This window comes from Dreissena polymorpha, chromosome 9 (genome assembly GCF_020536995.1).
Source record: "Dreissena polymorpha isolate Duluth1 chromosome 9, UMN_Dpol_1.0, whole genome shotgun sequence".
NCBI classification, from domain to species: Eukaryota; Metazoa; Mollusca; class Bivalvia; order Myida; family Dreissenidae; genus Dreissena; species Dreissena polymorpha.
Window position 1 is genome coordinate 105,022,512 of NC_068363.1, and position 15,824 is coordinate 105,038,335.

General features: G+C 35.3%; 1 protein-coding gene and 1 long non-coding RNA gene across 3 annotated transcripts in view; one reads left to right on the forward strand and one right to left on the reverse strand.

Annotated features, from left to right (window-relative positions):
- Positions 1-7,349, reverse strand: part of LOC127844814 (uncharacterized) — a 22,908-nt gene extending 15,559 nt beyond the window's left edge. Inside the window, exons 1-2 of one of the 2 annotated variants that reach the window (XR_008032898.1) lie at positions 7,155-7,349; positions 5,610-5,756 (exon numbers count right to left, since the gene is read on the reverse strand). This is a non-coding gene — a long non-coding RNA (uncharacterized LOC127844814). The remainder of the gene's footprint in view (positions 1-5,609; positions 5,757-7,154) is intronic. The other variant, XR_008032899.1, reaches the window with a different exon arrangement.
- LOC127844812 (uncharacterized) lies at positions 7,246-13,212 on the forward strand. Its single transcript, XM_052375323.1, has 3 exons — positions 7,246-7,501; positions 10,128-10,331; positions 12,671-13,212. The coding sequence occupies exons 1-3, from the start codon at positions 7,396-7,398 to the stop codon at positions 12,976-12,978; spliced, it is 618 nt and encodes a 205-aa protein (XP_052231283.1). The 5' UTR covers positions 7,246-7,395; the 3' UTR covers positions 12,979-13,212.
- Positions 13,213-15,824: the final 2,612 nt, after the last annotated feature.

A 15,824-nucleotide genomic window follows, 5' to 3' on the forward strand; every position in this document is an offset into this window, starting at 1 on the left:
ATACTTAAATCGTTCAAATTTGAGTTTGACAATTAGAAAAAACGGCGCTTTAAGAAAATCGCGACGGTGAAATGTTATATTATTATTTTAAGATTGAATTCATTTGTTCATTTGCGATTCTTTGATGTTTTCTGTCAGGCCTGATCACAATACACCAATCCGCATGGAAAACAGAGCGCACGATATTGCTCGTTCATGAAATTCGAATTTAAAACGGGCAAGTTATTCAATAATGTAACCTCGACGACTTGCTCCTTTTGGCAAATTTGTGTTCAAAACAGGCAAGTGAGGAAAATGTTGATAGATGCTAAAAGTTGCTCAATTTTGGGCTTGAATATCTGACGAACAACGAATTTTTTTTAAAATCGCTACGGTCAAATTTAAGATAATTGTTTTAAGATTGGATTCAGTCATTTAAGTTGTTCCTTTGATGAGTTGTGTGATGCCCGGACACGCTTTGCCAAGGTATATAAAAATGGTTGTTTTCTTGCCTGATCGGGCAATTTTTCAATCATTATTTCCCGATCGGGCAAGTAAAAAGGGGAATCCCCAACTTTCCCAATCCGGCAAGATCCCCGACTGATTAACCACAATGATGACGTTTTATGCCTTCCAGAAGTCAATATATAGCAACAACATAGTTAATCGCATCCGTTATTATGTTCTTTTTTTCTATGGTTTAAAACGTTCATTTAATGTACATTTGTAAAACGTTAAGCAAAACAAAATTATAAAAGTAATTCACCGATAGTTATTTGCGTCTTCTATATCGCCAAATCTATTTTTGGTATGATAACTCCTGATACCAGCTTCGTGGGAAAAGTTTGGTTTAAACAAAGTATATTCAATAATATTTCGAACGACTTGTCGATGACATGTATTGTCTCTGTAAAATTGTCGCTGTAAAGTTTTCATATAATATTGTCGTGCGAATGCGCTAGTTATGTTTAAACATCATGTTGCCTTTATCATTTCTTAATTATGTATCGATATACAATCATCTTATTCCGGGTACGAAGTGTCTGTACTTTGCCTTTGATCAAATTCATGTAGGAAAGTGCATTCCACAGGAATGTTTTCAGACGCCCCGGGATGGCTGAACCCTCGATACTTTTTTGTTGTAACATTCGTTAAGTCAAATGACCAAATTTGGTGTGTTATGACTCTTCAAAATCAAGTTTCAAGTCATTTATACCGATACATGTTTTGTTTAACCTTTTTCCGGCATAGATACGAATAATCCCGACTCGATAGATTTCTCAATACATCCATTTCAAGCCGATTCTACTCGATATTACTCGGGTAAATATTGACGATATAAGGACTTAAGAATTTCATGAACACAACCGTTCGCCATTTTTCATAAGTATCAAATGAATTGTGACATTCGTGACAATTAAAAGATTTGATGCGATAGACATACACTCGAGACGTAGTTTTTCCACTGAACATAAATCGACAGACGTGTTTTGACGTTTTATGCAACAATCTAAACACCAACGCTTTTCATGCGGATTGTGTGACATTGTGTATGCTGCATAATTTTCGCGCGCATATGAGGACGGTGTCTATGTGCCTTCATCACCTCCCGAAACATCTAATTTTAGAGAAATCTACAAATAAGCAGCTAATACTATAAGACATCAATAAGAAACAAACTAATCACTGAAACCATAACGTCCATAAACTAATACTTAAAAATAGTGTTGATAAATCATAAGTATTCGAGTATTATATATATGCATATGACGCAATTTTGCAACAGCTGTATTCAACCGACATCCACAACTTACCAGTCACACCAAAACGAAAAAATAAAGTAATCGTATTAAAATAAGAAAATCAGAATAACTTGTTAAATAAAACGTTCGTTACATACCAAAATAAAACAAGAGCACCGCCTTGAGGGTGCAGACCGCTCATCTATTTTCTTTTTAAAGGTGAAGGGACTCTCATTTTCAATCACAAAGGAGGGAGGGGTGGAGTGAAGAGGGGTGTATAGTGTGAGGGTGTGGACATTTATTACATTATCTTCCAAAAATGCGAAAAAAAATACACACACAAAAAAATCAGGGGGGGGGGGTGGGGGTGGGGGTGGGGGTGGGGGTGGGGGGGGGTGGGGGGGGATTCTTGAGTGCGATGGTTGGAAGGTATTTCAAACATAAAATAATAAAAATAAATATTTGTGATTTTTAACCGTTTCAAAAAAAATAAAAATTTGGGGGGGGGGGGTGAGGTGGGGGGGGGGGGGTATAGTGTGAGGGTTTGGTGGTAATTTGTGAGAAGATCTTTAAATAATAAAAAAAAATTAGGAGGGGGGATTCGGGTGGGGGGAGGGGGGGTGGGGGGGGATTCTTGGGTGCGATGGTTGGACGGTATTTCAAACATAAAATAATAAAAATAAATATTTGTGTTTTTTAACCGTTTCAAAAAAAATTTGGGGGTGGGTGGGGTGGGGGGGGGGTATAGTGTGAGGGTGTGGTGGTCATTTGTGAGATGATCTTTAAAAAAAATTAGGGGGGGGATGGGGGGGAGGGGAGGGGCACGGGGGATGGTTTGGGTGGAGTCTATTGTGGTATGTCAGGTAAGAGTAGTTTTGTCAAAGTATCAATCAAATCTAATCATAAATAAAGAAGTTATGGCAATTTTAGCAAAATTTAATTATTTGACCTTGAGAGTCAAGGTCATTCAAAGGTCAAGATAAAATTCAACTTGCCAAGTACAGTAACCTCATGATAGCATGAAAGTATTTGAAGTTTGAAAGCAATAGCCTTGATACTTAAGAAGTAAAGTGGATCGAAACACAAAATTTAACCATATATTCAAAGTTACTAAGTCAAAAAAGGGCCATAAATCCGTAAAATGACATCCAGAGTTATGCAACTTGTCCTTTTACTGTATCCTTATGATAGTTTGCGAGTGTTCCAAGTATGAAAGCAATATCTATGATACTTTAGGGGAAAAGTGGACCAAAACAAAAAACTTAACCAAATTTTCAATTTTCTAAGTATAAAGGGCCCATAATTCCGTCCAAATGCCAGTCAGAGTTACATAACTTTGCCTGCACAGTCCCCTTATGATAGTTAATAAGTGTTGCAAGTATGAAAGCAATAGCTTTGATACTGTAGGAATAAAGTTGACCTAAACACAAAACTTAACCAAATTTTCAATTTTTTAAGTATAAAAAGGGCACATAATTCTGTCAAAATGCCAGTCAAAGTTACATTACTTTGCCTGCACAGTCCCCTTATGATAGTTAGTAAGTGTTGCAAGTATGAAAGCAATAGCTTTGATACTTAAGGAATAAAATGGACCTAAAAACAAAACTTAACCAAAATTTTCAATTTTCTAAGTATAAAAAGGGCACATTATTCTGTCAAAATGCACGCCAGAGTTATCTAACTTTGCCTGCCCAGTCCCCTCATGATAGTAAGTAAGTGTACCAAGTTTGAGTGCAATAGCATTGATACTTTCTGAGAAAAGTGGACCTAAACGCAAAACTTAACCAAAATATTCAATTTTCTAAGTTTAAAAAGGGCACATTATTCTGTCAAAATGCACGCCAGAGTTATCTAACTTTGCCTGCCCAGTCCCCTCATGATAGTAAGTAAGTGTACCAAGTTTGAGTGCAATAGCATTGATACTTTCTGAGAAAAGTGGACCTAAACGCAAAACTTAACCAAAATATTCAATTTTCTAAGTATAAAAAGGGCACATAATTCTGTCAAAATGCACGCCAGAGTTATCTAACTTTGCCTGCCCAGTCCCCTCATGATAGTAAGTAAGTGAGCCAAGTTTGAATGCAATAGCATTGATACTTTCTGAGAAAAGTGGACCTAAACGCAAAACTTAACCGGACGCCGACGCCAACGCCGACGCCGACGCCGACGCCAAGGTGATGACAATAGCTCATAATTTTTTTTCAAAAAATAGATGAGCTAAAAATGATAGCACTGACATTTAAACATACTAAGATTTCAATAAATATGCACGAAGAAATATATTTAGTAAGTGAGAGTCTTAAATATGATACACATAGCTTGCAATAAAAATTCACATTAAAAAACAACAATTGAAGTAAAAGATAAAACAAAATTATCAAGAAAACTTAACTGCTTCAGACTGAAATGAAAATACACCCATTGACGTTCACGGTTAAGAAATCGGTTCGTGTTTAGATCCTATATCGCATGGACTAATCAAAGCATGACGGCACTGAAGATGTCCGCTATTTCATAATCTTAGACGCAACTCAGTTTTCAAAATTATGTTATAGCTTTTTATATCGCAAGCTTGAAAAGAACACAACCCATTCAAATTTATAAAGAGTGTGTCTTAAAGCACAGGTCGATATGTGTGTGCACTGCTTATCTTCATATTTATGTTATAGAGATAACCTAGACAAAATAACAACAATATGTCTCTTTTTTCGCAATTGGTTGCTGCACTGGCAACCATCTTTAAAATTGTGGTTGCCTTGCTTAAGAATAACAAGGTTAGAATCATGTAGATGTTGTGTTATGTGTATCTTATACTTTATCTATTTTCTTTAAATTATTGAGCAACAATTTTGCCGACATGACACACTTTTAATGAATCATGTCTTATTGTGAGCCGATATTGAATCATTTCCTAGGCATAATTGATCCACAGTCACCAATTTGAATTCTAACGAACTTTTGAAATTGAGTTTCCTGGGCTTTAATCTACTAGCCCCAGGCTAACAGGCAGCCACTTAACTTGTAAGCTATTCATGATCTAAGATCTGACAGTGTATTAAACTCATTTAATTTGCAAGTCTGAAGACATTAAAGGTACATTTACACGTTTGGTAAATTGACAAAATTAAACTATTAAATTATTTGGAGAATTCTGTTGTTGTCGCTATATTTTTTCATACTACGATGATTGCTTATACATATAAAGTATAAAATACATCTCTCATTGTATGAACAAGGATGGCCGAGTGGTCTTAACGATAGACTTTTATTTCGGGGGTCAGTGGTTCGAGCCCAGTTGAGGGTAACATTTTTTTTGTTTCTTTAATTTTATTCTTGTTTTTAATTGAGCTTTTAAGATCCAATGTTTACATTTATCAATATTAAGCATTTAATGACTAATTGTGAAAAGGTCCCTTTTAGATGTTTACTAAAAAATTCCACAAGGTAAAAATTTATAACTAATTGGTTGTTTATTTGATTTAAAAGTGATTTTGTTTATTTGCCTTGTCAGCGAGGGTACTTTTAAATTATTATCACGTTTATCTTTTTTTTCAAATCATAAATAAAAAAGATAATTTAAGCATCATTTTAGGAAAACATGGCTTAATGCATGTGCATTAATTGTCATCCCAGTACCAGAGACTCTCTTTAAACGAAAAACACCATAAAATCAGAAAGTGTCGTCCTTGATTAGTTTGTGCGCATTGCACAGGCTAATCAGTGTGCACAGGCTAATCTTTTTTGACATGCATTAAGCCCCGTTTTCCCTGAAAGCAGCCAATATGTACAGATTTCAATGATAAACTGGCCAATGTCATCGCATATGCTGTTAAACACTAGACTGGCCAATGTCGTCGCACAAGCTGTTAAACACTATTGATTACATACACACACTGGCTGTCGGCAGTGTACCAGTGATTGAGTATAAACAGGCAGATGCGGTGGTTATTGTTCCCAGCGTAGTTAAGAGCAGACTGACTTGCAAAATTCCCTCTACATTAGTTGTCCGCTAACGCGAACAACTCAAAACCCGATCTGAAAATAAATTTAATATCGACTTATTCATTGCAACATTACGAACGCAAAAGCAATGTAACCGATTATTTAAACAAACACATGTTCATTAAGGGCGGACGAGCGGGTTTATCACCCATTTGTTCTCCTTGTCCATACCCTGTGCCTGTCAAATACACACCTCGAATGGCGACTCAAAAGATTTGCAAATCATAGACCCCAAAACGAGAAACCCGTGCGTTTTCGCGCTAAATCCCCACACACACAAAAACGTGCATTTTTTCGCGCTAAACCTTCACCATAATCTCTCTTCTAAATCATATGAATGCAACCAATACAAAACCATATTTATCAAACCGAGAATAATTTTTTTTTGACGTTGTAATCATTCATTGATAAAATATATAACCGGTTATAGTCCATAGCACACAGTCTTGTTCTGTTTTGTTCTGTTCTGTTCTTATTAATCAACGGAGAGCTGTTGCACAGGCAAAACTAATGCATGCGCACCGAAAAATCGTGAACATATTTCTGCGCAAGCCACAAAAGAGGGCGTATCGCGGAAAGCGCTAGGACATATATTTTTACATGTGTATCCTTTTTTATCAATTAATTTCTCAAATATATAAATATATATGTATTATTTCATTGTTATTGCATCTATTCTGAATCTAGTCGTTTAGAAACATTATTTATTAATGTTTCACAATATCCCAATTACCATATGGATACGCACACATATTAAAACACAGCGTTCAAAAGATGTAAATTCTTCACATTTAAATCAATATATTTTTCCGGTAACAAGTATTTTTATTACTTGGTTAACCATTAAAGAGGGGATTAGATTCAATGATATGATACCAAGTCATATAAAAGACCAGTATGACGAATTCGAATGCTTGTTGCTTTACATAATCAAGATCTAGATAATTGTTGAGATGTGTTTAATAGAAAATCGAGCTGTAATCGTGAGCACGCACCATTGCCACGACGAGAATATCTTATGTGTCTAATCCAGGGTGCAACGAAGTTTTCAGGGTTTACACATGGGCTGGACAGAATGTTAACACAACGTTAAGCACGTTATTTTTTTACAATTATCTCAAGTTATTGAAATACATTTGCATACATCTTAAGTGCATAAAAGACGGGTTTTCTTTGCAGTTTGTGCCGATATCTTAAGGTAAACAAATACATCCTTGAAGTCTGAAATCGGTGACAAAATTTCACGTTGCGTGATGAATAACCGTGTAGTATTTATCGATTTATTTTACCAAGAACACAGGCTTATTAAATAAAGTAAGTCCGATATATTTCACATTGCCATTAGCAGCATATAAATCTGTTTTATACGTACTTGTTGAAATTTTTAAGAAAATTTGTTTTATAAATTATTTGAAAAAAAGCACCACATACCGTAACGTGTAATAGGCATCCCCGCAAAGTCACGTGATCTTGCACCCTGTACTCGCACACATGCGAGAAATAAATGGATCACAATCGTGAATTATAATCATACTTAATTGTCCACTCATCCGAGTACTTCTAAGAATACAATTACAGTAAACATTACTCAAGAGATCTAGGCCGACCTATAAAAGGGAGAGAGTATGTACTAAAAATCATTCAGTTGTCAGTCGTTACAAATTTGAGGAGTATGAACAGTGTGATGACGTTTGAAATGGATACGAGATCCCGATTCACTGGTTTTGCCTGCACGATCATGGTGTTGTTGCAGTGCAGTTTGAGTTACGGCAATACATGTAAGTTTTCAACTTTTTTTGGACATTTAGTGTTTCGACAAATTGGATTTTCTTTCGCTTTTGAAATGCCTGTGCGTGTTGTCAAAATAATGAAGTTTTGTTTGTGGAATATTAATTTAAACACATTATATTCGGTAGACACAATCCGGCAACGTGTTTAAATGATTAGGAATTACATAAATGCGTCACACAATTTCCATGCTTTTCATGAATAGTCAGTTCTTTTTTTAATCATCATGAGCTGGACAGGTCATTTTATGTGGGACTTTTGCGTCTAGTTTTTGAAAATTCTATGTTTGCTCAAAGAGCTCTAGATATGTTTTTCCCGCATTTGTATTCAAGGTCAAGGTTGTTTGACGACGCCAGAAATCTAATCATTGTATTGTTTTATTGAATGCACGTTTGTGAAATTGTATTCGAACAATAATAATATATATATATATACATTTATATCTAAACGAAAGGTTCAAAAATGTACCTCGCAATTTTCAGGAAAACAGTGTATTTGTTATCACAATAGTATTTTATATAAAAAAAACTATTAAACAAACTAACATTCTATTTTATCTTGGTTAAATAGCATTTAAATATTTTAAAAAGTTGGAACATTTTACTGCATTGTAATATTTTAATAAAAAATATACAACATTTTGGAAAATCACCAGACACATCATATACCCCCATTACATTTTTAACATTCCTGGCAAACTGTGCCAGCAAAAATCTTATTATTTTTCGTTCCACAATGTTTACAGAGCTTATAAACACCAATGAGGTAAATTTACTCCCAAGCAGGAAGTGATTTGCATTAATTTTAATAAACCAGGCGTCATGTGTCAAACTCTAAAACGGATCTATGTATTGGTTCTTATTTACTTTTAAATTGACGGATAAATGACCTTTTGGCAAACCAATACCTTAGACGATACAGATGATGGAACTATTTCAATATTTAAGGTTTTCTGACGTCGTTTTTACATATGCTATATCATAATAAATTCATTTTAGTCACTTCGTTAAGGCGACTTTGAATTATATATGCAATTTGTTTAACTGATCAACTGTTTTTTTCGTTAATCGTAATTCATCTTTAATATTATATTAACTCCATATACATTTCCTTTGCAACATGTTTCAGGGCTGCTATCCCAATATTCGCTCACTTTTTAAGATTCCACGTTAGTCGTAATTTGGTAAACTTATTGATTCTTCCAACTGATTAAATACATTTATTGAAGTAAACTAATTCCATCTAATTAAATATTCCTCATGTTAACAGTCACACTATTATAATTTACAGTTATAAACTAAATTTGAAAAATTTGATGTTAAAAGGAATTACAAATACACCCATAACTACGTGCACTAGATTTCGAACAATGCATGTTTGTCCCATCGGACGTGTGTTATTATCCCCACGCTTTTTGAAAAAAAGGTGGGGATATTGTGGTTATCTCCGCCGTCCGTCCGTCTGTCTGTCCGTCCGTCCTGGCCACTATCTCCTCCTACACTAAAAGCACTAGAACCTTGAAACTTACACACATGGTAGCTATGAGCATATGTGCGACCCTGCACTATTTGGAATTTTGATCTGACCCCTGGGTCAAAAGTTATAGCGGTTGGGGTGGGGCCGCGTCAGAAATTATCACTCATTTTTTTAGGTTATTTTACATTTACTTCTTTATTTCTACACCGATTCACTTCAAATTGATACTGGACCTCTCTTATGACAATACGGTCAATCTCAACCATGCATGGCCCCATTCCCAACCCTGGGGCGCCCCGCCCACATAGGCCACACCCACCAAAAATTTCCATATACTATAATTTTTTCATTTCTACACGGATTCACTTCAAATTGATACTGAACTTTTGTTATGACATTAGGGTCAATCTCAACTATGCATGGTTCCAATCCCAACCCTGGGGCGCCCGCCCACATAGGCCACACCCACCAAAAAATTCCTTTTACTATAATTTTTTCATTTCTAAACGGATTCACTTCAAATCGGTATTGAACTTCTCTTATGACAATACAGTCAATCTCAACTATGCATGGCCCCATTACCAACCCTGGGGCGCCCCGCCCACATAGACCACACCCACCCAAAATTGCCTTTTACTATAATTTCTTCATTTCTACACCGATTCACTTCAAATTGATACTGAACCTCTCTTATGACAATACGGTCAATCTCAACTATGCATGGCCCCATTACCAACCCTGGGGCCCCGCCCACATAGACCACACCCGCCCAAAATTGCCTTTTACTAGAATTTCTTCATTTCTACACCGATTCACTTCAAATTGATACTGAACTTCTCTTATGACAATACGGTCAATCTCAACTATGCATGGCACAATTACCAACCCTGGGGCGCCCTGCCAACATATGTCACACCCACCCAAAATTGCCTTTTACTATAACTTCTTCATTTCTACACCAATTCACTTCTAATTGATGATGAACTTCTCTTATGACAATACGGTCAATCTCAGCTATGCATGGCCCCATTACCAACCCTGGGGCACACCTAGGTCAAACATTCGGCGTGGGGATACGCGTCGGCCTCTGCCGCGCCATTTCTAGTTTATACTGTTATTAAACAACTTCGTCTGTTTCAGCATGTCTCCAGTGTAACGATGCGACACAGCAAACGTTCCTGAACGGTCAGATACAGACTAAGAACCTGTACAATATCAGCCTTCCATCCAACCCGTCCTGTGCGGCCAACACTCAACCCGCGTCCCCATGCCGTCCAGGCGTTGTGTTGTGCGAGCGGATAACGGTCACAGTCTCATCGTCTGAGAAAAATAGGACAACAAACGGTACAGACACATTTTTGTTTAGTTGTTATTTTGTTTGTATGTATACAAATGTTGCAGCGTTGATGCCAATCTTATCTATTTTTTGTCATCTATTAGTTAGAGGTATACTATTGACCCGGCATGGTTTGGGTATGATTTCGTGAAACCGTTAAACCTAAAGCTATTTTAGTATCTTCTTTCGAAAGCTGATATTAATTCACGAGTATGCATCATAATGATCATAATATACGGTCTCGGATGAGGTCAATAAGTGGGACCAATCCTATGTGTCCACCCTTTGGTAGGTAACCCATTTATGCCTAGTGGACTCTCCCATCCTTCTAAATTGGATCAATTTATTTCCAAACTTAGGGATGTCTAGTATATTTATTTCTATATTTTGAATATTTCTTACAGAAATTCCTTTAAGCAAACAGCGCAGACCCTGATGAGACGCCGCATCATGCGGCGTCTCATCTGGGTCTACGCTGTTTGCCAAGGCCTTTTTTCTAGACGCTAGGCATAAATGGGTTAAAGAAAGCAGAACTCTGAAAATTGTAAAGGTTGGGATAAAACATAACAATATGCATTTAAATGTCTTAACTTTTATTAAACGTTTTTAAACTTCATTTAGACCATGAGAGCAGAAAGTATTTAATTTACGGATATTGTTAATGAGAAACATTTTCTTCCAAGTAAACACTAGTTTTGTTTATATCTAAGTCCATTGTTTGTAGAAAAAAAGTTATTTTGTTTTAACATACACCTGTTGTATCATAATGATTTGTGTTATCGAGTAAAATGTATGATGGACGTCCACATATAAATTCACATCAATAACGGATTAACCCATTTATGCGTAGTGGATTCTCCCATCCTTCTAAATTCGATCAATTTATTTCCAACATTAGGGACGTCTAGTATATTTATTTCTATATTTAGAATATTTCTAACAGAAATTTCTTTTTAGCAAACAGCGAAGACCCTGATGAGACGCCGCATCATGCGGCGTTTCATCTGGGTCTACGCTGTTTGCCAAGGCCTTTTTTCTAGACGCTAGGCATAAATGGTATAAATCCATGCAAAAAACATATCCTGCTTATCAATTACATTTCGTTTCATAGTAAACTAGGCATCAATTCAAACATATCATATCATAAAATATATTAAGTTTCACGTTTTTAAAGATTAACATTTTCATGATATGGTCAAAACGCGTTTTCTTACACGTTTGACTAAAATCGTAACTTTAACTTTCTGCACGTTGCATGTGGTTCTAAGATATACCTGAAGAAGATAACCAGGCCTGCCATTTGGGAAATTACAAAACTGTTAAATTATCAAACAAATGTAAATCCGCGTGCTTAAAAAAATGTTAAAATAAATGTGTGCCTTTACTATTTACTTGTATTGCATTGACTATTAGTCAAGTCACTCTGATTAGTGATAATACAAGCTTCTTATGTACATCAAAATCTATGGAAATAAGTTTGCGTTCAACACCTTTGATTTAATATACTCGTATATTTCTACTAGAGATATTAATTTTTACTGCAAATTAGTTATTATATATTCTAAAAATTTAATATTTGATCAGGATTTAAATTTATTTAAATTGGGATCAATTTTTCAGATTTTTTTTCAAATTAAGTGATGGTCTTTCTTTAGATGTTCAATTGAAACTTGAAAGATGTAAAACATAACCAGTATACTATCAAAGTGGAAATAAATGGCGACCATACAGAGCCGATCCGAAAATACAGTTTCACATTTTTTGCGACTATTGTATAATAGACCTATTTCCTTAGAAATGTTATGTCGTTGGGATTTGTTCGACATGAAAAACGTTTAGAATTTCAGGTTTTCTGAACCATATTAATTTACTACGAATATTTGCATTACCATTATGGTTAATATTGGTCGGTGTCAATTGGAAACTCTGGGCTCCGTGTTTTTTGTAATCACCGTCAACACATATGCGTCACGTGTCTTCCAAGATTAGCCTGTGCATTCATCACGGGCTCATGAACTACACTTTCCTCTTAAAGTGTGACTACACTTTCCTCTTAAAGTGTGACTACACTTTCCTCTTAAAGTGTGACTACACTTTCCTCTTAAAGTGTGACTACACTTTCCTCTTAAAGTGTGACTACACTTTCCTCTTAAAGTGTATTTTCACTAAGAAGAGACTTCCTTTTCACATACAAATTCCACAAACTCGTCCACGAAAAGCCTGTGCAATGAATGAAATTTGGGATGATATTTTATGCAAATACATTAAGCTTCTTTTTCACAAATCAAGGCTCGTCGATATTACCAGTTGCATTTCCTAATGTATTGTCGCAATTAAATCTTTGCAGCAACGCACGAGACGAAAATAAGCTATACCGCACACAAATGCTCGGCAAACATGAGCATAAGCCTGTCCCCCCAGTGTCAGCCAATAGATGGGAATGTAACCCTTCTTGCCCCTCTGATGGATGGACAAATGGACATGATGATGTATAATTCAATTCTTCAAAGCATGACAAACACGACTGTTTCCGGCAAAGTTTGCTACAGCGCTTCTTTGGGCGGAAACTTCAACAGTACCGGACAAGCGATTGTACCATTAGGTCATGTAATTCTTTTCATGTCTCCGCTTTGGGTTGTCTCAACCCTTTGGTAAATGATTCTGTGTAACTGATTGTTAAATTAATATGTCTATCTTCTCAAATGTGAATCAAGAAACTTAGCTTAAAATGTATTATAGTAAAATAGTGTATTAGTGTTTGTTCGTTTGCATTTATGTGTATTTATTCAACAAAAAATATATTTATAAATATTACCTTTTTGATCCATGTTTGGAAGTATGACCTAGTTTTGTTCTACTGTTTGATGTAAATACAATTTTGTTCAACCATTCTTATGGTTATTTTCTATGTGATACATAACTTACCCTGACAATGATACGATATAATGCTGTGCTACTGGTTTTGTCCATTGGACTATTCTGTTGTTGTTGTTGTTTTCGACAAAATAGAAGAGTCAATAGTTACAATATCGGTTGATACGATTATACTAAATATAGATCAGAGCACGAACGGGCGTCGATAATAAGTGCACTGTCGATATCGCCCAAAAAATGAAAGAATGATTTGAAAAGTCAATTTATATTAAAGGAGCCTTTTCACAGATTTTGGCAAGTATTTAAGCTTGTCATTAAATGCTTTATATTGATAAATTTAAACTTTGAACAAAAAAATATCCAGTAAAAAAACAGGAATACAATTTAAAAAATAAAAACAAAGTAACCCGCAACTGGGCTCGAACCACTAACCCCTGGAGTCCTGGAGTAAAATGTCTCCCGCCCAGACCACTCTACCATCCGTGCTCATGCTTTTAAGCAATTCTCGTAGTTTCCCTAAATATAACGACAACAACAGAACTTTCCAAATTATTCAATCGTTTCGCGTTGCAACGCTTAATAATTTTCAGGTTTTCAAATCGTCAAAAGATGCATATAATGGATATTTTAGAGCATAGTAAATGTTCAGTATTACTATTTCCTCACAAATATCAGAACTAAAACGAAAATGCCCGAATCTGAAACATTTTTTTTTTCACATTTTGTCAATTAACCAAAACGTGAAAAAGCCCCTTGAACGAGTAGAGCATGCATAAGTATGGGCGCGCAGTGATTTACAGTCATGTGCGTTTTGGTATATGTATATTTAAATTACTATTTTTTTTATTTATAAGTGAAACGGAATGCCATACACGTTTATTGTAAATGTATTTGTAAGTGAAACGGAATGCCATACACGTTTATTAAAAATGTATTTGAACTTAAAATAATCCATTAAAACACAATATTAATTCACAGATAGGATACATATTCCCGTGCCATCGTTTCGCGTTTTAAAAACACATATCAGCGCACTAATAAAAACATCCGCCATAGCATCGATCTTCATGTCTCCGTCCTTAATAACACACGCCCTCGATAATCAGTTATAAATAATATACAGAACAAATAATGGTATTTTGAAATGTTTCATTTTAACTGGTTAACCAGGGATGACATTTTCCGCCTTAACTTTTTTTCGTTAGAAGAAACTTCCTTTAAACGAGACATTACATAAAAGCGGAAATTGATCTCCCTAACAAGCCTGTGAAGACTGTACATGCTTATCTGGGATGATACGTAAAGCACATGTATTAAGTCCAGTTTTCCCATAACGCGACTCAAATAGCGCATGCGCCTGTTCTACAACCATGCTCATACCTACCATATATGTAAAATGACGTTAAACGTATTGATATAAAAAGTAAAAATAAAAATTTTCTTCAACTGTTACATATAAATGATTATCGCGAACGTTTTATCACAGAGTACACACGTTTACCATTTTCAGGTATACAATCATTCAAAATCTCCTTTATGTTTTCATTACCCGTTTTTAAATATCTTTACGTAAACATATAGGTGTCTTTTGCATGCATGTTTTCACTTTATCCAAATATGGATGACTTATCACCATTAATTCCAAAATCGGATGACTTTATCACCATTAATTCCAAAATCGGATGACTTATCACCATAAATTCCAAAATCGGATTACTTGTCACCATAAATTCCAAAATCGAATCTATTCATCTATGCCATGCAATTACGAAATATATCATAGTTTAAACCTCCGGTGTACATCATGAACAGCTAGATCCATTTTGACACCGTTTGATGACAGAACTGTAGTCAAAGTAACGTTTCCAAAATCACCAAAAATATTTAAGGTTTAACATTAACTTCTAAACAGTCTAAAACGACAAATTACTGACTTTTTCTAACTATCCTCATATCCAAATATATTCGTTATTCAATATACCAATGCAAGCCGTTAGAGAAAAGCTGTAAACGTGAAAGAATAGACAACACTCCCCATGAATGTATTACTCTCAGCAGTTCACAACAGACCTACCTTGAGGAGGATTTCTGTATCGTTGTCCCTCATTTCCCCAAACGGACAGACCAGTCAAGGAAATGATGCTTATGCTGATGATACCAGATATAATACAAAATTGTTATCAAATTGATTATGATAATATGTTAAAAATACGTTTTGGCTATTTGATGTAATTTTGTAAAAGTCTAAGTTTGTGTTTGGTTTTGTCTGCATTTGCGTTAATAATATTTCAAGATGTTTGCCATGGCCAATCAATGGGATAAACTGATGGCATAAATATTTTTGTTAAAAAAACTGATAACGTTTAAAATTCATTTTTCATTATCTTGTGGATACCCCTGTATGTACTAGATAATGAGGACAAACAAGATGTTATTTTGATAATTTTAAGGAAAATAAGGAGGAAAGAAGATGTAAATCAGTTATCGTTGGGTTTCCAGATTACTTTCCGATGACCAAAAGACACGTCGATGTAAACGCCCACGATTTCTTGAAACGTTTACAAAACGTGACTAGCACACAACAATCGAAGAAATGTATTTCATGTCAATGTACTCTACGCAATGAA